This window comes from Mastigoproctus giganteus, chromosome 11, assembly GCF_048544385.1.
Source record: "Mastigoproctus giganteus isolate SK-2022 chromosome 11, ASM4854438v1, whole genome shotgun sequence".
Lineage (NCBI taxonomy): Eukaryota > Metazoa > Arthropoda > Arachnida > Uropygi > Thelyphonidae > Mastigoproctus > Mastigoproctus giganteus.
Window position 1 is genome coordinate 132,114,874 of NC_143585.1, and position 26,473 is coordinate 132,141,346.

Consider the following 26,473-nt stretch of genomic DNA (forward strand, 5'->3'; position numbering starts at 1 on the left):
ATACTGAAAGTCACGAGACTGGAGAAGAAATGTTTAATGTCATAAATAATTACATAATAGAACATGAAATCAGTTGGGAAAAGTGCATTGATGAGTTCATTGATGGGGCAGAGCAGTGACAGGAAAAGCAGCAGGGGTGGTGGTGCGTATCAATGAGTTACCACAGTCTTGTTCGAGTAGTCACTGTGTGCTCCATCAACAAGTGCTTTTCACCAAAACAATGGAAAGAGACCTAAAAACTGTGTTGGATGCTGCTGTAAAGATAGTGAACCACATTAAATCTAGGCCACTTAATAGCAGTGTTTAAGTTATTTTTCGAAGAAATGGGCAGTGAACACACAACGCTGTTACTTCATACAGAAATAAGATGACTTTCTAGGGGAAAAGTTCTTGTTAGAGTTTTTGGAGTTCACTCAGAAATTTATTATTTTTTATACTGATCACCTATTTTATCTTTTTCACCGTTTCGTAAGTACTTCTTAGGTGCAAAATTAGCATACTTAGCAGACATTTTTAGAAGAATTAATGAACTAAACATCATATGTCAGGGAAAGAGCATGTTGATATTCACAATGAGGGACAGAATTGCGTCTTTTCAATGTAAGCCTGAATTTCAGAAGAGGTGTGTACTGCATCTTTGGCAGTATGAAAGCCTTCCAACTCTGAATGACTTTTGGATAGAAACAGAATCTAGTCTGGAAGAAATTGTTTATGGGAGCATCATCCAACATTTAAATTGTTTGCAACAGGCATTTCAGAAGTACTTCCCATCTTCTACTGACGATGCTACCTGAGTCTGAAATGCATTTTGAGTTTTAGAGAAACTGGATGACACGTCTGAGAGTTTGATAGATATTACATCTGATACTAACTTGAATTAGAAATTTTGTGTGAATTCTCTGGTTGAATTCTTGTGCAGTCTTCAAGTATATCCAGAAGTGTCTCAATAAGCAGTGCTCAAACTTCCACAACTCACACTTAGAAATTCACATTATAAGTGTGAGTGGATTTACTGTTGCAATGCAGTGAACAATATAGTCATGTTCGCAAAAAAAAAAAAAAAAAAAAAAGAACAAAGAAGCATAAATAAATAAGTAGACAAAATGCAAGACTTCAGTGTTAAGTATATAAAAATGAAATTAAAAAGCAGACCTGAAATAAAAGCAAATAAAGGGCGAAGTGCAGACCTACTAGGCATGGCTTTTCACACACTAGTTGGTGTCAAAAAAGATTTGATTTTGAAATACCATTGAATTACTTGAATCACATCTTTTGCAATTTGAAAATTGTATCCAGTTCCAGATTGCTTGCAGCCTGTCCAAAGGACTCTTTATGAGTTCTGTGGTAGTTATTCAAGAACTAGTCTCTTCATCTGTGGGACACATTCTAACATATTAATCAGTACTCTAGGTGGTAGATGACTTTCATCAACCAGTGAAATACCACCACTTTACTTATTGGAAGCTTGAAGTGGTGAAACCCATGTTTAGTCTCTAGAGCAAAGTTTCCGGCATCCCCCTCCCCCATACTTCTCCTTCAACCCATGCACAGTACTAAGTACTATAGGTTTTGATACCTTTCGTGTTTGGGGTTTTCATAAAAAAAAAAAAAAAAAAAAAGTTATAGATTGTCACTAATTGATGATAGTCCATAACAACTGCTTGTCAGAGAATAACATAAACATTATTTTCCACATCTTTATTTCTTTTTGTTATATTAACTAAGTTGTGTTTATTTCACTCTGATGATCTAGACTAGTGATGCTCGATGTTTTATGTTGAAGGACTGCATTGAGGAACTGCCGAGGCTCCATGGGATAGGTAAAGGAACGGGTTGGTTTAAGAACATTTTGTTACTCTATAAGAGCAAATGAAGATGCATTATGCCTTCCTTGAAAAATAACTTAATCGAAATGCTGCATTTAAGCTTAATAAGAATATACTTTTAAATTTAATTTTATTTATAATTATAATGAATACAAAAGAAAAAAAATGATTTTGAAGCACTTGTGTCTCACCAGACTAAAAGGTTAAAAGTAGGCAGAGGTGAAGGTGATCCTTGCACAACTTCTATTAGAATAAGTAGCGACCTGGAGCAAGGGGTGCTGGGGGTTTTCAGGGACTGATTGCAGTCATTGTGAAACAGGTGGGTATATGGGATGTGTTAGGGAAACTAATAATAAGGATAGGTACATGTATACTTGCATGTATACCAATGCTAGAAGTATAGAAAATAAATTTGATGAATTTGAAGTGTTCGTCAAGGCATCAAAGGTGGATATTGTTGGGATATCGGAGACATGGTGTCACACTGATATTAGGAGTGCAGAATTGGAATTTGGGGAGTACAATGTGTACCGAAAGGATAGACAGGATAGGAAGGGAGTTGGTGTTATGCTGTTAATTAAGAAAAACAAAATCAAAAGAAGTGCATCCAGTTGATATAGATGAACAGTACATTGTAGAGTCAGTTTGGTGTGACATAAGCACTGCGAAAGCAGAAATAAGAGTAGGAGTGTGTTATAGGCCTAATGACTCGAATGAGTACAATGAACAATTGTACAGAGAAATAGTGGGCTAGTAAATCAGAATGTGTTATAATGGGGGATTTTAACTTCCCAGATATTGACTGAAACTTGTGGGTTGGTCACTCACACACTAGTAAGACTTTTGTGGATTTATTGGATGATTGTTTTCTGCAGCAGCATGTTCGAGAGGCAACCAGAGAGGGTAATACTCTTGATCTGGTTATCAGCAGTGATCATTCGTGTATTAAGAATTTGCAGATAAAGGAACCACTAGGTGGCAGTGATCACAGTGTACTGATGTGGGATTTACTTAGAGATATAATTACCATCAGGGGTAAAGGAAAGGGTTTTTGCTTCCATAAAGGTGAGTACAGTGATCTCAGACAGTTTTTAAATTCTGTGCAGTGCGATCAACTGATGATGTTACCAACAGTAAATTCTAAGTGGGAAGCATTTGAGGAATTAATCGTGGAAGCTAGTAAAAGTTTCATACCTATTAAGAAATATTGTTCAAGGTTTAGGCCTAAATGGTTATCAAATGAACTAATGAGACTCGTGACAGAGAAGAAAAATGCATGGGATGCATATAAATTATCAAGAGCGACTCAGAAGCCTATGGCAGATATAAGCTAGTCTGTAATCAGGTCACAAAGGAGGTTAAGCAAGCGAAGGCAGATTACGAGAAAAATTTGGCAAAGGATGCTAAGAAAAACAGCAAGGATTTCTTTACTTATATAAACTCTAAAACAAAGGGGATGAATCTGATTGGTCTACTTGTTATCAATGGTTCGACTGTTGATGATCCTGCTCAGATAGCAAACAAACTGAATGAGTATTTTGCCTCTACATTCACACATGAGGAGTTATTAAGGTATGAAAATGTCGCAGGGTGCTTAATGATTTTGTAATAACTGAGAGCAAAGTGGAGGAGAAATTGTTGAAGTTAAACATAAGAAAGGCACCTGGAGTAGATGGGATCTATCCAGTTATATTAAAGGAGGCAGCAAAGCAACTAAGCAAACCCTTAGCCATAATTATGAGAGCATCCTTGGATTCAGGGGAGGTCCCGACGGACTGGGGATGTGCAAATGTATCCCCAATTCGCAAAGGGGGATCAAAGGGTGACACATGTAATTACAGACCAGTTAGTTTAACTTCTGTTCCAGGTAAAATAATGGAGTCACTGGTTAAAAATGCATTGCAGGATCATCTGGACAAGACTGCAGCAATAATTCAGACACAGCATAGGTTTGTTAAGGGAAAGTCTTGTCTGACAAATTTGATAGGATATTATAATGTGATTACAAAGGAACTGGATGGAAAAAATAAATTTGATATCATATATTTGGATATATGAGAAGATGTTGATTACCATTCCTTGTTTTGTCTTTCCTTGTGTATCATGTTAGAAATACCACGATTTGTCATTGTTTCAACTGAATTTCAGAGGGGGAATAATCAACAACTTAAAAAAGGCTATTTTCATGCTTAACTCTGAGCAGGGTAATTTTACTCTCCATCAATCAAATGCTGTGGGAGGAACCTTTCACAAATCATCCATTTCCCTAGATCTTAGAATTGCAGTGTTTCTTTGCTATTGTGAAGTTATTTTTCTATCATTCAGTCATAAGATGCAATTAATTTGCAAAATATGCACCTGTTACAGCAGATTTAATGTGTGAAATTTTAAAAACCTCATTTTGGTGTTCTAAGTGTTTTAGACATTACATCATTACGTCCAGATCCTCACAGCCATCCATAAATCTTGGAGGAAAAAAACAAAAAAACCACAACCAGAAACAGCATTATTACCGTACACCTCTTGTTTTAGAATTTGTAGGTTTCAATTACACTTTCCTGAACTAAAATTTAATATTTGCTGTTTGTTCCATCACTTAACTAAATGAAAATGCATTGAACAACACCATGAGACTTTGTAGAGGGAAGCAGTTATATAAATCAGCTGCCATTGGATATGCATTCTGTTCCTATATGCTTTGACATGCATGCAGTGAATTATATAAGAAAGTTGCATGCATGTTAGGGATAAGGAGGTTGATTATTCCATTGTAAAAGGCAATGGTTAGGCCTCATCTTGATTACTGCATACAGGTGTGGAGGCCTCATTTTAGGAAGGATTTATAGATCTACTGGAATGGGTGCAGAGAAGGAAACAAAAGGGTGGTCTTACTAAGAAAGGATTCAGTTTTATGAATTGAAGTCAGGAGACAAGGCACTTGTGAGGTGATCTGATTGAGGTGTTTTGAATGGATTGAGCATGCTCAATTCTGATAGCAGTTTTTCTCCTGTTTAGACTACACAAATGAGGGGGCATAAATTCAAATTGAGGAAGGATGATTACAGTTTAGATGTGCAGAAGATTACCTTCAGCCAGAGGGTGGTTGATTGTTACAAATCATTGTAAGGGATGGATAGGTGATGTTGGATGTTTTTTTTTTTATTATTATCTATCTATGCATTAAAAAAAGTTTTCCTCCTAGTGATATTTATTCAGGCAATGGGAGAAGAGGGCGAGGCAATTACGTCACTACAAATGCAATTAATTATTGACAACTGCCTCCATAACTTCAGCAACCTCGTGTACGTGATTTACTGTCTAACATTTGATGTTCCCTTGTAACATTTTTTGTATATTAATGAATATTCTATATTTGTAAATACTGTAGTTTAGTATTTTGTAAATATTTTAAATATTTGTATAGCTTGTAAATATTTCAGTTAAATAATTTAGTCATGCTCTTTCTGATGCAACGATATTCCTCATGTATAATTGAACCCAAAGCAAAAGGCCTTTTCCTAAGTGACCTATGTAAACGCAGGTAAATAATTACATTGTGATATTGGCTGAAGTCCAGTATAGTATACACCAGCAGGTACTTCGATGAAGTGAGGAAGACGCTGATAATTGACAGGTGAAGGCACCTCCCTTTTCTGATTGTTTTGTGTTGTCAAGGAGGGGGGCTTAGCTTAGGTAGTGTGTTTATCCCTCCATCCTACTGTTTTAAAATGGGAAAACGAGTTCCTGATTTAAAAACAGTGGCAAATGTGGGGAAAACACCCTAGGCCAGGGGTCGGCAACCTTTTTTGAATGAAGAGCCATTTTTGATCTAATTAAAAAAAAAGAGAGAATCCAAAGAGCTGCACCTCAGGTCGAGGAGGTGGGGGCGGAAAATTTTTTAGGAAATGGAATAGAGTGGGAAGGTGTTTTATTAAAAAGATATATATCACATAATTTGTAATATATATTTATTTTTATAATATATATATATATATATATATATATATATATATTATAAAAATATTTTCAAATCTCATTTATTAATACTGAAAAAATGTAACAAACATCCATTTAGGTACGAATTAATGTGACTTTTGCTGCTGTACTTCTTGAGCAAATCTCTCAACATCAGGCGAGTATGCCATAATTTTCATCTTTAAACATGCTGAGAAACTTGCTTTGTTCGGACGGTTTCTTGATTTATTTTTAATATAGTTGATGTTCAAAAATTTTTGCCCCCAGAAATACGTCGAACCAAAAACTGAGAGAAGCCAAACGAAAATATTTTAAAATTTATATACTTGTCTGGTAAGCTACTCCATGCATCGAACACAATTTGGTTTTGCATTTTCAACTTATCTATCACTGCCCATCTGTGTAGAATTGCAAGGGCAGCCTTTTGCCTCTCCAAATCCTCAATTTTAGTTTTAAGGCATTTTAGTCTTGCACTGCATGTGTCCTTGATTTTTAAGTCCTCTAACTCCATTTCAAATTGTGCTTCATGTGAGCTAGAAGTTAGAGCCGCAGTTACATGTTCAAAGAGCAGCATGCTGCTTGCGAGTCACAGGTTGCTGACCCCTGGCCTAAGCATATCAACCAAGTGGGACAGGGGGGGTGGGGAAAGCAGTGGCATCTGCCAATCACTGCTTTGTTCCTGTCAGTTTTTTGAAATATGGGAGTCAACTGGTCAATCATTGCTTTCCCGCTGTTTTGCTTGCAGCCATGTTGGAGGGTGTACGCCATTCTGGAGTTTTAACGTGATATTTATTTGACCTTGAGAATGCCACACACTACAAATGCACAGGTAAATAAATACATAGGTCATTTCCTGATTAGATATCGATCAGTACATTTTGACAGGCATCTTTTACGTAGAAAGGATTTGACTTACTCATACCTCTATATTTTACGTAGAAAAGCATGCACGAGGGTGGACAAGCAGGGACGAAACCCCTAGTTATTATTATTATAATTTTTTGGCTAATGCTTTATAAGCTTGCTTTCTTGCATCATTTGCTAATACTAATTCGGTGTTTAAATTTAGAGGAAAACATTCGTGTAGCTCTCTCTCTCATGCGCACACACAAACTTGGTTTTTCTGAGAGGGGGAACACATAAGTTAGACCCATTATGCTGACAACTCATGATGTTTGCTGCCTTGGCACTAATTCTAAACATTGATTAATTTTATTAAAAGAGAATGGAAGCACTTTTGTACATGAGATCTAAATATCTCTTTATTTCCAGAAGAGAATTATTTCAAATGTTGGAAAAGGGATTAAAGATAGGCAACATTTCTGGTTAGATTGGCCAAGGGATATGCCTACAAGGAAAGACTTTTTCAGATAGGTAGAGCTAGGGGATGTAATTCAAAAGAGGTTTAGATTTGATTGAGAGAAGGAAGTGTTTTCTTTTTTAGCTAGCAAGATGTAGCATCATACTATGAAGTTAACTTATTCCATTAACTTAATTACTGGATTAAGTTACCTCCATGTCTGGTTGAGGCTGAAGGCTGACAACTTTAAAAGATCCTGAGTTCAGTTGGATCCATAGGTGCCTCCGTAGCCAGGTGGGAAGGAGCAGCAGTGCGTAGCACACGCTTCTTGATTAGACTGGGGTTCGAGCCCGTCACCACCAAATACGGAGGATGCGGAAAGGTCAGGGAATGACCACCGCATATCCCGGAGCAATATGGCCTTAGTTGCTAATGCTCCTAAAAACCACATAACAAGTTGGATCCATACACAAGGAGAGAAACATGCAGTTTTTGCATGATAGTTGGAATAAATTAAAGGAAGACCTATACAAACTATGTGAATTAAGCAAAATGGGTTTTTTTTTTTTTTTTTTTTATGATTTTGTTTAAGACTTTTTGCACTATTTACCACTATTAATACTAATACTACTAAATATATAAAATAGGGTAAAGACAGAACTAGAGTAAAGTTAGGAATGAGTTAATTCGTTCCTAACGCACGCTCGTAAAGCAGGAATTTATTTCCCATAGACATAATGTTAAAAATAGGGGTTGTGTTCTCAACATTGAAATTAGTTAGCTAATTAGTTTATGTTTAAACAATGATTGATTTATCCAAAGAAATGAAAAGCAAATTATAATAATAAAGAAATTATTTATGACTTACAAATGTTAAAGAATATTTATTCTTCATCATCATCGACTAAATGCACACTCGTTGATAACTCATTATTGGCTTGGCACTCATTGGTTTGTTGCATAAGGAAGTCATCTTCTTCAGAAATGCTTGAAGAGGCATTTGTTTCCAAGATAATCTTCTCTTTTCTTTATAAATTTCAATAGCATGCATAAGCATTTTTTAATGGCATGCACAAATTGCAACTAACACGATTTGCGTGGAGTAACAAGTTTAAAAAAGGAATTTTAACGAAGCTTAAAAAAAAAAAAGGAATGAAGAGAAGATTCTGAAAATTTATTTATGTTTTTTATACGATTGAAGATTTCAGTAAAGGGGAAACACATTTCACCTTAATAACATAAAAAACCACACAAACCAGCTATCGGTATTTTCGCAAATGCAATAACAGGAGTTTACTACCCGTTTATAATTGCTTGCAGTAACAGAAAAGCCCAATAAACCGGAAAGTTGTTTTTATTATTTTATGGTCGTGACCTCCAGAAATGTGCTTTAGAAAAATATCACAAAGCTGTTCAAAATTGGTTCTTATAACAGAACATATGATAACGATGAAAGTGTAGTGCATTTTAATGATTGGAATTAGTTACGGATTCACGCTATAAAAATGACCTTTTAGAGAGCTATATTGCGAAATTTTAAACTTCCGAGGTCGTGGAACGAATTACCAAAAAACAATGCATCATTGGGTTCACATTACAATAAATATATTGTCATATATCATGCAACCCTGAGGTTGTTTTCAAGAGTCAGCCATCAGAATGGCACGAAAAGATGACAGTATAGATAGAGCTTCTGTTTCTAGCATTATAATTAAAATACAAAATGGCAGTCGACCGGGCTAGCTGGGTGGGCAAAGTGCCTGCCTGGCAACCCAAAGGTCGCGGGTTCGATTCCCGCATCGGGCTTGGATCAAAGTACTGCAAAAACCTTGGGAGGTGCATTATGGCCACAGAAGCCTATGCGCCAACAACTACCAAAAAAAAAAAAAAAAATATATATATATATATATATATATATATACACAAAATGGCACAATTAAAAGTACATATAAAGAATGGTGAAATAGGGAGAATTTAATAAAATTAAGAATTTGAAATAGGGAAGGTAAAAGCCAAAAGGAGATAAATATGGAGAAGGAACATATAATGCTGGTCGTTCATGGGGATCATTGATCATATCCACAGTATATCTGAAATTGCACTGTATGTATTTATTTGTTGTTGCTGTATATTTATTCATTGTGAATAACCACTGAGTGTTCGTTTATCTTTGTTTATTTCTATATTTAAGTATATACCTTAGATCATGCTGACAACCTTTGTTTTACAGTTGTTCAGCTTGAACAGGAAGGAAAGATGATAGAAGCAAAAACATATAATGTAATTATGTCACAGGTATGTATCAAGTTGATTCCCTCATCTCCATAATGTATAATGCAAGTATAGGAATATATTTTCAATTAAAGAAAAAAAAAAATACATTTCATATAATATTTTATTTCTTGTGAAGTACAAAATGTTATTATTGTTAGAAATGAAAGTAGTTTGTGTGTAAAATTTCTCTCTATGAAATTTTATGGCATAAAACAAATTATATTGAAGAAATCTTTTCTCTAAAAATATTAATTCTGATACTACATTTTTTAAACTTCGTCAACTTTTTTTTTTTATTATTATTCTTAATTTTCAAATTAATGAAAAATGTGTTTAGTTGTTATTTTTGTTTTACTGTTTCGATTAGGATCTTAATGGGCCTAGAAAAATTAAAAATTAAAAATATAGGAGAGCAATTCTATACCCATAACACATTCATATAAAATTGTATCTAGTTTTCTAGCTATGGTTTTTGTAACGTCTTTTATCTAATGTCTTTTTAGTACCAGAGACAGCAGCAAGCTTCATTGTTTCTGTGCCTTAGTATCACTGGTTATTGATGATTCTTATGAAAGAATGTAATGGACTGGCATTATATTCTTTCCTAAAATTTTTCTTGTTATATTCCTTTTGTAGTTTACTTATTACTGTATCACTGGTTTTATTGTTATCAATAGCAAGGGGTGCATTTATAAACTTTAGACTCGGACAAAATATCTGTAAGTGGTCACAGGAGGTCTGGGGGAGAAAATTTAAAATAATGATGCTTGAAACAAGTTTTATTTAAGAAAATTATTTTATTATTTCTAAAAGATAATGTAATGAATGCAACAATGCATTATATTGTTCTCTGGATAGCATTTTGCCATGGGTCCTGCTGAATTATGTGCCCTAGACAATTTCTAATTTATATTCATGCTTAGAAAATTCTAGACAATTTTCTAGGCATGGATTTATCCCCGATCATTAGCGCTAAACATATGTTTCACATTCGTGGTGAATGGAGTAGACATTGTTGCAAATAAACAAATACATTATTATTAACAATAACACTTTGTCTTGCAGAACTGCTGAATAGCGTGATAAGTGGAACAGCACTAAGGCTGCATGAACACAGTTGTCAGTCACTTTTGGAACAATGGAAACATTAAACTAGCAGCATTCCCATTGAATAAGATAATAATAATATTTAATAGATATTCCAGATATGCAAATATGTCTCTGGATTAAAATTGGATCAGATATTGCATGAAACTAAACATTTGGCTGTTGCATTTTCAGAAGTTTATTGTATTGTATTTTTGCATTGGTAATTTTTAAAATATTGACCGGCTGATGAAAAAAATTTGCGGTGTCATAGATTTTGATTTAGCTAGATTGTGCTGTACTAAACCCAATATATTTGTATTCTGAAACATTTATTTATTATGCTAAATTAAAATAAAAAGTAATGTTACTAATTAAAACATTTAATAGTGTTTTTTTTTTTTTTTTTTTTTTTTTTTTTTTGCTCTTCCATGAAATGATAGTAATATTAAACAGCTTAGAACAAACTGTTCCATTTCCTTCAGATTGACAACATTGTGGCTATTACTGATATTCCCATTGATGATGAATTTCTTAACATTATAGAAAAAAATATAAATTTGGGTGTGACGAGGATGAAGCAAAAATGAAACATAACATGTTTTGAGGGCTTTCAAAAGCCACCAAAACATGTTTCAAGAATCAAATGAAGATTGCAATTCTTATATGTACAGGACCAAGTTTTTTTGTCACACCACCCAGGAAAAAATCAGATTTTTAAACACTAGCATGTGCTATGTTCTCATTAACCTACTACATTAGTCTGTTTAACAGTGTCTTTACTGTGGCTTCAAAATCTGGTCACTTGGTCCCCATTGTTGAATAGTATTTTATGAACCAGACCGGTGGCTGTGAGATTGAATTGAGAGCTATTTATATTTTAAGATTACTGTGGTCTGTATCTGTATCTGTGTTCAAAAGTAGTAAGAATGGACTAAGAGTCCATCTTACTGTGCTTTTGAAGACAGCAGCGTGTATCCATTTGTATTTGATCAGAAGAAATATAAATAAACAGCTAATTGGTCATTCATGAAAATACTATATGGTTATCTTATGGAGATGTGTTTGCATGCACGATGATTATCAGTTTGGTGTTCATTACTCAGTGACCCGGTAATTTTTCTCTTGTTTCTTTCGATTTATGTTGTTCAATGAGCAACAGTTAAAAGTTAATCATGTAAAGAAATTTTAAGGCTTTCAATATTTGCAGTTTATTTATCATGCTGCCCATTATCACAGTGTGAATTTGATATCATATTGGCTACTTTTGGAAGTTGTCTCAAATTCATTATATAAATTTAAGACTAACAAACAAGGCAAACATGGATATTTTCATTCGTGTCTGAAGGGAGAGAATTTTCATGGTAATGGACATTCAAGATGTTTTTTAGTATGCTGTCATCTCCTCCATCTTTTTGTAGGTGGCACTTAAATTTTGAATATATTTGTAAAAGTGCAGACATGAATATGGTCAAGTGGTGCTTTTGATTACAGATGGACATATGCCGACCGGGCTAGCCGGGTGAGTAAAGTGCCTGCCTGGCAACCCAAAGGTCGCGGGTTCGATTCCCGCCTCGGGCTTGGATCAAAGTACTGCAAAAACCTTGGGAGGTGCATTATGGCCACAGAAGCCTATGCGCCAACAACTACCAAAAAAAAAAAAAAAAAAAAAAAAAGATGGACATATGTTTGAATTTACTATTGTTCTGTTTATACCCTAGTACAGCGGTTCCCAAACTGCACCACAGCACAGAATATTTAAAATCTTCGAAGGAAATGCAGCGATACTCAACATCTATAGGACACAACACGAACTACTAGCTTGGGGTGGTTCACAGTTTCAACATTAAATTGTGCTACATTCCTTTCAATGATGTTCTCGAATGTTTGAAATATGTTTTCATTTACTTGTACTTTTGGCTGTGCCAGTAACTTCTCATACTTTCTCGTTTCCTAGATTTTGTGCATACCTGTCGACTCCTGATCCTTCAATAATCGACATAACTGAAGGGTGTTTTGATAAAGTGTCTGCGAAGTCTAGCGAAATTCAGTGAATTATTTTGTTGATTTTTAGTCCTTGTGCAAAATATGGAAAGGTGTTGGAGTGAAGAAAAGGATGACGAACCACAGACCAATGGCAAAGTTGTGAAGAAATGGAAATATAATGGTACTTATCTAGACTTTGGTAGATGAAAATCATGAAGAGCATCCACCGTGTGTATTATGTCTGAAGGTTTTGGCTCCAGAGGGCCAAACATGCGTAGTAAGTAAAACCCTGTAATTATTTTACCAGAAGTTTAAATGAATTGAAAGAACAAAAGGGTACATTTTTTAAACAAGCATCAATACCAAGCAATGCATTGCTAGCATCCTACAAGGTAGCATATAGAGTTGCAAAGTATAAAAAGCCTCACCATCGCAGAAGAACTAATTTTACCAGCTGCAGTGGATATGGTATTATGGTTAGTGAATCCGTGGAAAGACTATTTTCAAAGGTACCATTATCTAACAGTACTATCAGTTGTAGAATCCAACACTTGACTGACCGAAGACCTAAATGATCAGCTAATTGAAAAAATGAAAGATAGTGACAAAATTGCGGAAGACCTCTTTTGTAAAAGTATCACTGCAGGTATAAAGGCACAAGACTTGTTTGAGGTCGTTGACACATGTGTGAAAACAACTTAGACTGGACTAAGTGCGTTTGCGTCTGTACCAATGGTGGTCGCTCTATGTCTGGCTCTTATGGAGGCCTGCAGGCACTCATACGAAGCAAAGCTGTTGATGCACTGTGGACCGGCTGCATAATCCACAGGGAAGCCCTTGCATCAAAGCAACTGAGTCCTCCATATTTGGAGGCCATGGAAAGTGTGTTGAAAGTGGTGAAGTTTTTACAAAAACTCAGCCGCAGAAGGCAAGGTTTTCTAAAAAACTGTGTGAGGATATGGGATCTGAGTACACATCTTTGTTGTACTGCTACTGTAGCTGGCAATGGCTCTCCCATGGCAATGTACTGTCCCTTGTGTTCGAATTATGACAGGAACTCTACTCTTATGTCAAAGAAGAAGAACACAAGTGTGCCAAAAACGTCTTGGATACTGATTTTTTGTCAAAATTATCATACCTGTGTAATCTCTTTGAAAAACTAAATGTGGTGAATCTCTCGCTGCAGGATATCAACATGCACATTCTGAAACTCGCAGAGACGGTTTTGGCCTTCGGAAAAAATTACTACTATGGAGAAGAAAATTAAATAAAGATGGTTGCAAAGACTGTTTCCCCATGTTGCAGCAGTTTGTTACATCCAATGATGTTTATTTGACCAACAAACGTAAATCTGTTTTTGAAGAGCACCTAAAATAGCTCAGTGGCTGGTTTGAAAAATACTTTCCAGAAGATATGGAGAATTTTGCATGGATTCAAGATGCATTCAAGACTGAGGCCCTATCTGAATTTACCTCTGCAGAAGAAGAAAATCTTACTGAGATGTCTTGTGACACGACTTTAACACGTTGGCTGCCGCGTTAGCCGTATATGTACGACACCATTATGTTTTTCAGGTGCCGTGTCAGACACATATTGCCGACACCCACTGTTTCAGTGGGAGCTGTGTCGGCTGTATAGTGCTGACGATTGTTGGAAATTTATGTTATATTTGGAAAGTGTGGCCTCCAGTGTTACATTGTGATGAAATTTGCATGGTGCTATGAGAAAAAATAAATGAGTAACTGGTCATTATTTCTTCTTCAAGAGGAGTGTTTCCATTTACAATGGGTTTCCTCAGCCTACAAGTTATTTCTTGTTAGGAATTTTTTCCCGCCATAAAGGTGTCTTGGTGTTCAAGGTGTCTTGGTCCGTTAAGCCTCGGGCTGTCATGCACTCCCGTACTCCATCCCTCCATGTCCTCCTAGGTCTTCCTCTTCTTCTTCCAGGAGGTATCCCTTCCAGGATAGCCTTTGGATATCTGTTTTCTTGCATCCATTTTACTTGTCCATACCATGTTAGATGCTTTTCTTTGATGGTGTCAGTAATAGTCTTTTTCATTTCCATTTTTTCCCTTATGTCTTCATTCCGTTTTCTGTCTCTTCTAGAAGTTCCTGCTGAGCATCTCCAAAAATCCATTTCTGTGGAGAGCAATTTGTTTTCTGCTCGCCTATTCAATGTCCAGGTTTCCGCTCCATACAGTAGAAGACTTTGTACAATCGTTTGAAATATAAGTTTCTTTGTTTTATTTAGGATATTTTTTTCTCCACAGAAAACAGAGTTTAACATGCCGATAGCCTTTCTGCCTCTGTAATTCTCCTATTGATCTCTGCTTGAGATGATCCATCACTTTGTAAGATTGATCCCAAATATTTGAATTTATTGACTTGTTTGATTTTAAAACCTGCAATATTTAGAACGTGTCCTGGCCCTGAAGACAACATTTCAGTCTTGCTAAAATTGATTTTTAGACCCCATTGTTTATATTCCTCAAACAATTGACGACAAGCATACTTTGCATCTTCTAAGTCTTGTGCTATCCCCACCTGATCATCTGCAAAAAGTAAATTGTGAATATAGGTGTTCTTATTAATCGGCAATCCCATTTTATTACATTTTTTTGACCAGGATCTTAGGCAGATGTCGATATAAATTTTGAAAAGTGTTGGTGACATGCAACAACCTTGTAATAAGCCTTTTGAAGTGTGGAATTCAGGTGACAAAGCTGATCCCGCTTTAATTCTGCATCTATTATTCCTGTAAATTGCCTTAATAATGTTAATCAGTTGTCCATCAATATTTGCCACTTTCAGTGCTTCCCATAAAAGTTTTCTTGGAACACTGTCATATGCCTTTTCAAGGTCAATGAAAATCATAAAGATTTTTTTCCCTTTTGATTGGCATTTTTCAAGTATCTATCGTACTGTTGAGATATGATCTATACATGGTTCTAAATGGTTCCTGATCCATTTTCCATTTTACATGACCTCCCAGCTGAAAAACCACTTTGTTCTTCTGATACCTCGATTCGGGCTTCTAAATGGTTCCTGATCCATTTTCCAAGGATCTTTAACAGCGGGTTCGGGATGCATATTCCTCTGTAATTTGAACAGCTTTTCCGATCGCCCTTCTTATAAATTGATGTAATATATCCTGTTATCATTTCTTTCAGTATTTCTTCTCCTCTCAGTATACTATTTAACAGTTTTTGTATCAGAACAGCCACTCCTCTTCCTCCATATTTCAGAAGTTCCATGTAAACTCCTCCAGGTCCAGGTGATTTGCCATTCCTTCCTTCCTTTAAATAATGTAATCTATAACTGATCTAATTTGTCTTGTCTCCTGTGACCACTTCCCTAACAGAAACTTTTTAGCCCGAGTCTTCTACACCAAAATCCTCCATCATCTTGAACTCTTCCCGGTCTTCTTTTAAAAGTCCTTCATAGTACTCCGTCCAGTCTTTCAAAGCTATTAATTGCAAACCAGCATTGTGTTTATTCTGTTTTCTCAAGTCTTTAAGGACTTTCCATGATTCTGCTGATTGCTTGAAGCCCAATTTGCTATTAATAGTTGCACATTTCCTTTCCCATTCTTCATTTTTCGCTTCTACTACCAACCGGTTGGCTATTTTCTTTTTTTCAACATAAATGTTCCTATATGCATCATTCCTATTACCCAGCCATTTCTGATGTGCAAGTTTCTTTTCCTCTACAGCAGCTCTTACTTTCTCTGTAATCCAGGTCTTTTTTGGTCCTTGGCTCTTCTTTTTGCCCAGAATTTCATGAGCTATTTTTTTAACAGTATTTTTTAAATATTCGTAGATTTCTTCAGTATTACCTTTTATCTCTATGTTAATTGCTGCATCCAGTCTTTGGGTGAAGTTGTTTCTAATGCTGTCATCCTGGAGTACGTCAATGTTAAATTGATCCACTTGTAGCATTTCTCCTTCCCTGCATTATTGGTTGTCCACACATATTTTCTTAATCCAGTTCCACCTCAGTGTTGTTTTAAAAAGAAAATGGTCAGATCCACATTCAGCTCCTCTATAAACTCTGACATCTTTCAATACATATGTCCCTGAATGTTTTGAAATAATGTAATCTATAACTGATCTAATTTGTCTTGTCTCCTGTGGCCAAGTATATTTATGGATATCCTTGTGTTGGAGAAATGTGTTGTTTATTCTCAAGTCAAACTGTTCACAAAGATTGCATAGTCTATCTCCGTTGTCATTCCTCTCTTTCTCTCCAAATCTTCCAATAACTTTGCTATTTTGTTCAGTTCCTACTCTTGCATTGAAATCTCCCATTAGAAATATCTCTTTGTTCTTAGGAATTTTTTCTATTAGTTCTCTCAGATCCTCCCAAAATTCATCCTTTAAGGTATCGGTGTTGTCATTAGTCAGGGCATATATTCCCAAAATACATATTTCTCTCCTGTATATTTTCAGTTCCAATGAGATCATTCTTTCATTAATAAATTGCCAGTTTTTGATGTTGTGTCTCAATTTCTTTTTAACAGCAATAGAAACTCCTGCTCTTGCTCTTTCACTCTTATCAACTCCACTCCAAAAATGGTAGTATTCTCCTATTATTTCCTCTCCACATCCCTTTTTCTTTGTCTCTGATAACACGACGATGTCTAACTTGAATTTTTGCAGTTCATCTGAAAGAAAGTTTCTTTTAGTTGAAAGGCCTTGAATATTCCAGCATCCCAAAATCATAGTCCTTTTCCGTTTGCCGAGTCATTTCCGAAAGTGCAGTCCATTTTCATTTTGACATGTAGGTCGTTTAGCATTTGTGTATTTTTTACACTGAACGAGGAGCTAGCCCGTTGCAGCAACCCCCCAACCTGGAGGGCCGGGTTATCTCTCTTAGTCTGGCCCCTACCCTTTGACCTGTCCGGCTTGGGAGGCCCTACCAGTAGCTAAACTACCGCCGACTTAGCTCTCCGGGTCATCGGGACATGCAAGCCCCCCCCCCCCCACCGCGACAAGGTGGAGAATACCATCGGTCATTATTTAAAAATTCTTTATTATTACTAATTTTATAATTACAAAATTATATTTATTTTGATTTATGGTGTTGTCCAGAACGCTCCAAACACATGAAAGGCTGCTAAATACAGTTTGGGCAATACATCGAAACTCTTTTTCCCCTTTCTGCTAGCAACTGATCTTCCTTCCAACTTTCAATTTTACATAACAAAAAATGCACATCCTAACTTTTTTGTTGTTTGCATCGATTTTGTCATTAGTATATGAGTGTTACCACATTTTGGCTTTTCATGTTTCTCTTTCCATTCTGTATTTAGCAAATCCGTAACTACCTCTTCCTGAAAGCTTCTTATTTTTATTTGTTTTCACGTAGCACTCTTGTATGCTATGTATGCATTGGCAACTTATATACCGAGTATATATTCTATCGTTAATTTCTGGTACCACTTTAGCCCCTCGTCACCACCAAATATGGAGGATGCGGAAAGGTCAGCGCCTCCGTAGCCAGGTGGGAAGGAGCAGCAGTGCGTAGCACACGCTTCTTGATTAGATCGGGGTTCGAGCCCGTCACCACCAAATATGGAGAATGCGGAAAGGTCATGGAATGACCACCGTATATCCCGGAGCAATATGGCCTTAGTTGCTAATGCTCCTAAAAACCAAATAACAAACAACAAACAAACAAACAAGCGGAAAGGTCAGGGAGTGACCACCGCATATCCTGGAGCAACATGGCCTTAGTTGCTAATGCTCCTAAAAACCAAACAAACAAACTTTAGCCCCTTTCTTAGCATTCTGGCATACGAACCCATTTGATCCGACAGATAAATGCTTGCCTTTCCCCTATTATAAGCCAGAATAGGAAATGTGTTTTTTTTGCTTCTTTTCGTCTTCCTTTACTGGTGGAGGGTCATTAACCATTTCTTTATTCAGCTTTGAGTACATGACTTCTTTGGGCATGAATTTTTTATTCACTCGTAATGTACCAACGTGAGTTTTTTTATGAAGAAACGATAACACCAGATGGTAGCTGGTATAAAAGTTTTTTACATACAAGGTGCGACCTTCATTTAGAAATCCTTGCAATAACTCTTCACAGACCTTTGCAGTTAAACCTGCAGATTTTATATAATTTTCTGATTACCTGAATAGATCTTGCTCGACCCGGTATATCCTTTAGTGGAACATAACTTGAACAGCTTGATTCCATACCTGCGTGCTTTATTTGGAATATACTGTCGGAATATCAGCCTGCCCCTCCAAGGAATAAGAGTTTCGTCAATGACGAAATCTTGGCCGGGGAAAAATATTTTCTGATATTTCAGCTGCAAAACATCTATCAGTTGTATCTTACTGTACCTTGGAATAGCGATTTCATTGTTATTGTTATTTGGTTTTTAGGAGCGTTAGCAACTAAGGCCATATTACTCCGGGATATGCGGTGGTCATTCCCTGACTTTTCCGCATCCTCGTATTTGGTGGTGACGGGTTCGAACCCCGGTCTAATCAAGAAGCGTGTGCTACGCACTGCTGCTCCTTCCCACCTGGCTACGGAGGCGCCTTAGTGATTTCATTGTCTGAAAAAGTGAATGAGGTGCAACAACAACAATTTAATCTATTGCGAGACATAATTTTTGTTACTAAATTATTTTTTTAGATAGTTCTGGTTGACCAGTAAGATGCAGTACTTCCCAATCTTACTAGTCCCATCCAAATAAGAAGCCCATAAAACTTTCTCATCTCATCAGCAGTTGTTGAAACCCACTTTTTTAGATAACTCTGCCATGAAGCTCAGGTACCCTGAATTTTCCCTTCGGCATATCTGTTTGTTTCCATTACCATAAGATTTATTACTTCTTCATCAAAAAATAATGAAAACGCCTCAAGGTGAGTAATGTTTCTTGATACATCTATTTGCAGTCCCGATTTGCCTGTAAAATCAAATCTTTTATGGTGTCCTTTGTATTCAGTCCATTCAATAGCATCATTTGTTTCAGTCGCTTCAAATTGCTCATCCCTGTTTTCTTCTTCCATCCAGTCTTGAAGCACTTCTTTAATATTTTCCAGTATTTCAGTATCTCCTTCATTTGAAGAAATATCCCAGTCAGGATCTTTTACTGAATCATCAGAGTTGAAATCTTTTTCATCTTCAGAACTACTACTAAGATTTTCAGCAATTTCTCTTAGTTCTCTTCTTTTAGTGATTTTCTTTTAGTCATTGCTGTTTAGATTTTTTTTTTTTTTTTTTTTACAACACACTTCTACAAACTTGCAGAGAAACACAACACAATAATAATGGGGATAATACAGTGTGCTAATGAACTTGTTTTCACAAAATCTCTAACAATACTGACAAACTTATTGCAATGTTTGAGAGTTTATTTTATCCTGATTAGTTTTATTGCAACATGGCAATAAACTAATCACAAACGACCTTCATATATATTTGAACATCTCCAGTCCATGGGAACCTCCCCTGAGTACAAGGAAGCTTTCATAATTATGGCTAAGGGTTTGTTTACTTCCTTTGCTGCATTCTTTAATTTAACTGGATAGATCCCATCCACCCCAGGTGCCTTCCTTATGTTTAACTTGAAAAATTTCTCCTCCACTTTGCTCTCAGTTATTACAAAATCACTTAACTCCCTGTTAGAGTTTGACAAACTTCTGGAATTCCCCTCCTTGAATAACTCATGTGTGAATGTAGATGCAAAATACTCATTCAGTTTATCAGCTACTTGAGCAGGATCATCAATAAGTGGACCAATCTGATTCATCCCCTTCCTTCTACAGTAGAGTTTACATAAGTAAAGAACTGTTTGCTGTTTTTCTTTGCATGCTTTGCCAAAGATTTCTCGTAATCTGCATTTGCCTGCTAACCTCCTTTGTGGCTTGATTATATCTGCTGTAGGCTTCTGTTTCGCCTGATAATTTATATGCATCCCATGCATTTTTCTTCTCTGCCACATGCTTCATCTGACATCCATTTCGGCCTGAACCTTGAACAGTATTTCTTAGTTGGTATGAAATTCCTAGTAGCCTCAAAAATTAAGTCCCTGAAGGCATCCCATTTAGAATTCATAGTTGGTAACATTATGAGTTGATTCCACTGTATAGAATTTAAAAACTGTCTAAGACCGCTGTAGTCTCCTTTACAAAAGCAAAAACCCTTCCTGTTACCCTTGATGATAGTTACATCTTTAAGTAAATTCCACATCAGTACACTATGATTGCTGCCACCTAGTGGTTCCTTTATCTGCAAATTCTTAATGCATGAATAGAAAAGCAAAAAACCCTTCTCCTTACCTCTGAGGTTGTTACATCTTTTTAAGTAAATTCCACATCAGTCCACTGTGATCATTGCCACTTAGTTATTCCTTTAATTGCAGATTCTGAATGTGTGAAGAATTACTGCTGATAATCAGATCAAGAGCATTACTCCCTCTGGTTGCCTCTCGAACATGTTGCTGTAAAAAAACAGTCATCCAATAAATCTACAAAAGTCTTGCTAGTGTGTGAGTGACCAACCCACACTGTCCAGTTAATATCTCGAAAGTTAAAATCCCCCATTATAAGACATTCTGATGTACTGGCCCATTCTCTGCACAACTGCTCATTATACTCATCAGATTCATTAGGCCTATAACACACACCTACTGTCATTTTCCCTTTCTCAGTGCTTATTTCACACCACACAGACTCAACATTGCATTGTCAACTAATGTCAATTGGATGCACTTAGATTTTCTGTGTTTCTTAACTAACAGCATAGCCCCCCCCCTCCCATCATGTCCTGTCTATCCTTTCTGTACAATTTGTACTCCCCAAATTCCAATTCTGCGCTGCTTATATCTGTGTGGACAACGTATCTGATTGCCCTGATATCCCAACAATACCTGCCTTTGTTGTCTTGACCAGCAGTTCAAATTCTTCAAAATTATTTACTATAATCCTAGCATTGGCATTCATGCAAGTATATATACACCTATTCTTGCTCTTAGTTACCTTAACACAACCCATGTATTTGCTTGTTCCATAATGACTCCCAGCAGCCCTTGAAATCTACAGTACCTCACTTTCCAGGCTGCTGCTTATTCCAATAGAAGCAGTGCAAGAATTGTGTTCACTGTGGCTACCATTAATCAATTAGTCTGTGAATTCCCCCAAGCTAACTATTTTTCAACGCCCCCTAATACTGCCTTGATAGCATCAGTAAATATTCTTGCACCCTTTCTATTTAAGTATATCCCATCCATGTAGACACAGTCTCTCCTGTTAACAAGCACAGACCAAGCTGGGAAAAATTGTACCCCGTGAGCCTTGCACAATCTCTCCAGGGCCGAATTGATTGAGAAGGTTCTCATTGTATACTCCCTCCTATCGTGTCTGGGCAGAATTGTGGACACTTTTAAATTTAACCCTAACTTGTGATTTTTTTTCAACATTGATCTGTACTTGTTAAGTATGTCCGCAGATCTCCTACCCTTAATGTCATTAGTGCCAATGTGTACAACAATATCAGCCTTTGTGCCCTTAAAAGATGATATCTGCTCTACAACATTATCAACCTTTGGATAGGTAGAATAGGAGAACTCTCCTATTCTACCTATCCTTTTTTCACAATATATTTCCCGGCTCCCTGACAATAGACTCACTGACAGTAACTAGTTCCTATGCAACCAGTGCATTTTGCCCTGAAGGTTGCCACTGTGTTGCCTGATGATCAAGTGCAAGCTCTGGCATTGATGTGGGCAGCTGAGAGCGTGATGGGCCCCCCAATTTAAATCCTTTGAGGGCATCTTCTCTTTCTTTCGAGCTCTCATAAAGGCCCATAATGCTGAGTTGATTCCTAACTTCTTCACACTGCTTACATCAAGCGCACACAAAGACATCCCCCCCCCCCCGGCAACATCACGTCCCGTCCCAGAAAGGTCTGCAAACCTTGCACAAGTTGCACATGTCTTTAGACTGTGATGTGTTAGAGAATCGCAGCCTTCAGTTCTTTCCCAAGCCACAGCACTCCAGCTACTTTGTGCACGTTGCTTTGCTTCTCTAGTCTGGGGCATGATTTCCGTTTAAATACGATTTAATTAATTAACAATGAAAATTATTAGGTTAATAAATTTAGTTGATTAATTCCTATAGTATACTTTACTGTACAATACTATACTCAGCTAATGCTGTAATATATATTCCACTATAGTTTTACTTATATCTTAGCTATCAAATTCAAGATGTACTTTATCAAGTTACGCTATATACCGTAACGATCACAATACAAAATCATTTTCCTTAGCTAAATACAAAAGATATATGCCCAGAAAGTGATTAAAACCTTCAAAATACTTATTTATTACAATTAAAACCCTCCTATTCTTCTATGCTATGATATTCCATCCAAACTCACCAATACGATAGCGGTAAGAATAGCGAGTAGTAACTTACAAAGTCACTAGCTAAATTTAAAAAAAAATACACTAACGAATGCTACCAAACCTATTTAATCTATTAGTAAAACACAAATTAATACATTAACTAATCAAAAAATACAACAGATATATGCCCAAAAGGTGATTACATCCTTCTAATTACTTATATATTTCAGTTTAAACTTTACTGTTCTTCTGAACTACTGGTTACGCTACAATATTCCCACCAAAAACACCCCTACGATAATGGTAGAAGTAGCGAGTTGTAACTTACAAAATTACTAGCTAAATTTAAAAAATAAGCTAACGAATGCCACTAAGCCTATTTAATGTATTTGTAAAAGACAAATTAATATGCTTAACTAATCAAAAATACAATGAAATTTCAATGACCTTTTTTTTTGACTAGCTGAAAATAAAAGTAATAAAAACAAAATCCCAGAATAAACATGGTAAGCTAAGTTGGGGTACTGCATGCTAAAGTTTAACTCATAACACTCTGTGACAAAACGAATTAACCTAATATTGCTGTCCTGTAGCCAGTCACTTTTAACGAGTAGGAGGTGCTATGCTTACATCACTGCTTCACACCTGGGCTTGGCATGACCAATTGAAGTGCATACCATATACTAAAAATTAACATAATACATCGCTACACAAGGTGTGAAAGATTTATGCACTGAATATATTTTTTAATAACTAGAGGTCATCTTATACAGTATGCTGTAACTTATGTGATATGTTATTACCACCTAAGCTTGTAGAAGGTAGTGTTGATATTCAGGTGAACCATGTGGTTCCCCCCCCCCCTTTAAGAATAATGCTGGATAATTGTAGCTTGCTAATTTTTCTTGTACTAATACTAGAAGCAATTTTCCAGATTTTCAATAATTTATAGTATGGTTTGCATTTTAATAGCAATAAGCAAATTTTTTAATTCTCTTATTAGATATGGTCTCTTCTGCCTGGATTTTGTACTAATCCAACAGATCTTGTGGAGGTATGTAATTTAGTTTTTATTTCATAGTATGTTATTCATTTAGTATTTTCTTCTAATTCATTCATTAGTTAAAGGCTACTGGATAATAAAGATGTTTGGGTTCATTAAAGAACACAATGTGTGTAAAAAATAAACATCCTTTATTGGGTTCAAAAGTACGTTAAATACCTAATAAAGGAATTTGTCTGAGATTTCTCTGCATTTCTCTCATTTGTTAGATAGTTTCTGAAAAACTTTGTGTTTAAGTAAAAGGACATTTTTGGGAAATGAGGAGGAGGATAAAGTTTTTAAAAAAAAATGATAATGTAGACATGCTAGAAATCCTTTGTGGGTTCTAATGGAGTATAGAGTGGTATCAGTTATACATTTTTAAAATTACCATACTGTCTCATATGAAATGTCCTGGCACCCAACTGAGAGACAGTCTGACATTCAAGCGAGGTGCGGTGTGCTGAGAATTACTATTCTGGGTAACACACATTGTGATTACTAGAAATATATGATGCTGACATGACTGTTAGTAAGAGTGGAATACAAAGCTTTAGAAACACTAGTCTGTGCTGTATGTAACACAGACTAGTGTTTGGTTTCACATTGTCACAAAAGGGACTATGAAGCCCAATAAGTCCTATTATTATAATAATCTTAAATTATAGGCGAAAACTTCATACCTTTTGAGTAGGATTGTTAATATCTTAACACTCAATCGTGAATGATTATAATATGAACCTACCCCCGTGCATAGTCATAAATAAATCAAATTAAAATAGCTATTAATTAAAATCATCATGCCTTCAACTCTCATATCACACCAAGCTAATCTGAAAGAATTACAGAAAATTGAAAAACAATTGTCGCAAAAACCTAAAAACCATGAAACAAATAAATATCCATTAATTCACACACAAATTAAACTTTAAAATCATTTTATAACTTCTTTTAAGAGACCACCTAATTCCGTTTGTTACCATGTTCACAAGAATTACAAAAGTGATTCGTGAATGATATCCCCCCTGTTTTATATAAAATTAATGACACCTGACACAAGATTATTTATATAGACCAATGTATGAATTACTATTCATGCATGTGCGTAAGTGTCCACAAGTCCGAAATATTATAAGGTCTGCGTATATTAATAGTCAACATTTAATCTCATTTCTAATTTTTCAGCAATTAATAATTTAAAATATTCCCGCTGTTTATTAAGAACTTTTGATTCATTAAAAAGAAACACATGTCCATCAGTGATTGCGTGAAACGCAAGCTCAGAGGCACCCATCCTACCTGCTCTAACTGATGCCACATGCTGCTGTATCCTTACCGAAAGTAAATTTTTGGTTGAGCCAAAATAAGTAGAATTGCACCCACTACAAGAAATATTGTAAACAATATTGTGATTTTCCATGGTAGGAACTACATATGCCCTATTTTTCAAGATGGCATGGAGCTTACTCGTGTGTTGTGCAACAATCTTAAATTCAATGTTCTTAAATATGTTAATAAATTGTCTATACCAATGCTAATATAACATTTTATTATATACTGTATATAATAAAATGAGGAGGAGGAGGATTAAGTTTATAAAAAAAAAAATTATAATGTAGATATATTAGAAATCCTTTGTGGGTTCTAATGGAGTATAGAGTGGTATCAGTTATACATTTTTAAGATTACTATAGTGAAAATTACCATACTGTCTCATATGAAATGTCGGACAGGTCAAACTTCATAAAAAATAGGATATCCTATTAGACCTACCGTTTCTTACAGAAACACAGCTTTTGCATCGTGTGCGGTGCACCTTTACAACATTATTAAACCTTTGTGTTTAACATTAAAGTTTAGTCTAAAGAATTCGGAGATGTTATTCAACCAATTAAAAAAAAAAACGCTAAATGGAATTATTCTCTTTAGATGTTGTTTCCTTGTACACCAAACACGTAGAATATGCCCTTGGCACAATATGGGACCTTATCAATGATCAGACAATTTGTTTAAACATGTCAAATTTACCCAGGAATGAAATATTTTATTTGATTAAATTTCTTGTACAAACCAGTTATATTAATTTCCAAGATAAAATATATAAGCAGATATTTGGGTTACCAATGGAGCTTAGCTTCAGTGGATTGGTTGCTGAAATTTATCTGAATAAGATCGAGCAGGTATACTTAATGCCACATCTCCCAAACATAATGTTCTACGGTAGATATTTTGATGATATCTTAATAATTACTAATAAATATATAGTACAAAAGGTCCTGGATACATTTAATAACATTCATACTCGACTTAAGTTCACTCTAGAAATGGAAATCCCGCAGCACAAATCCATAAATTTTCTAAATTTTACTTTAACCAGGGTTAATGAAAACATATTTTTTAAAATTTATAGGAAGCCAATGAATACTGGGAAATTTTTGCACCTTTCGAGCTACCATCCTTTTACATATAAAAGGAGCATTATTTTTAATGTTTCATAATGCATATAGATACAGCTCTACTCAAGAATCCTTATTGGATGAGCTCACGGAACTGACAAAAAGATTTTTAAATAGGAGTTATTCATTAGGTACCATTATGCAGATTAGTCAAAAGGCG

General features: G+C 35.7%; 1 protein-coding gene across 1 annotated transcript in view; it reads left to right on the forward strand.

Annotated features, from left to right (window-relative positions):
- Window positions 1-26,473, forward strand: part of LOC150078438 (RRP12-like protein) — a 496,297-nt gene that overhangs the window by 204,679 nt on the left and 265,145 nt on the right. The window contains exons 16-17 of the mRNA XM_090384563.1: window positions 9,332-9,396; window positions 23,819-23,869. Coding sequence (XP_090240689.1) covers window positions 9,332-9,396; window positions 23,819-23,869 — 116 coding nt within the window. The remainder of the gene's footprint in view (window positions 1-9,331; window positions 9,397-23,818; window positions 23,870-26,473) is intronic.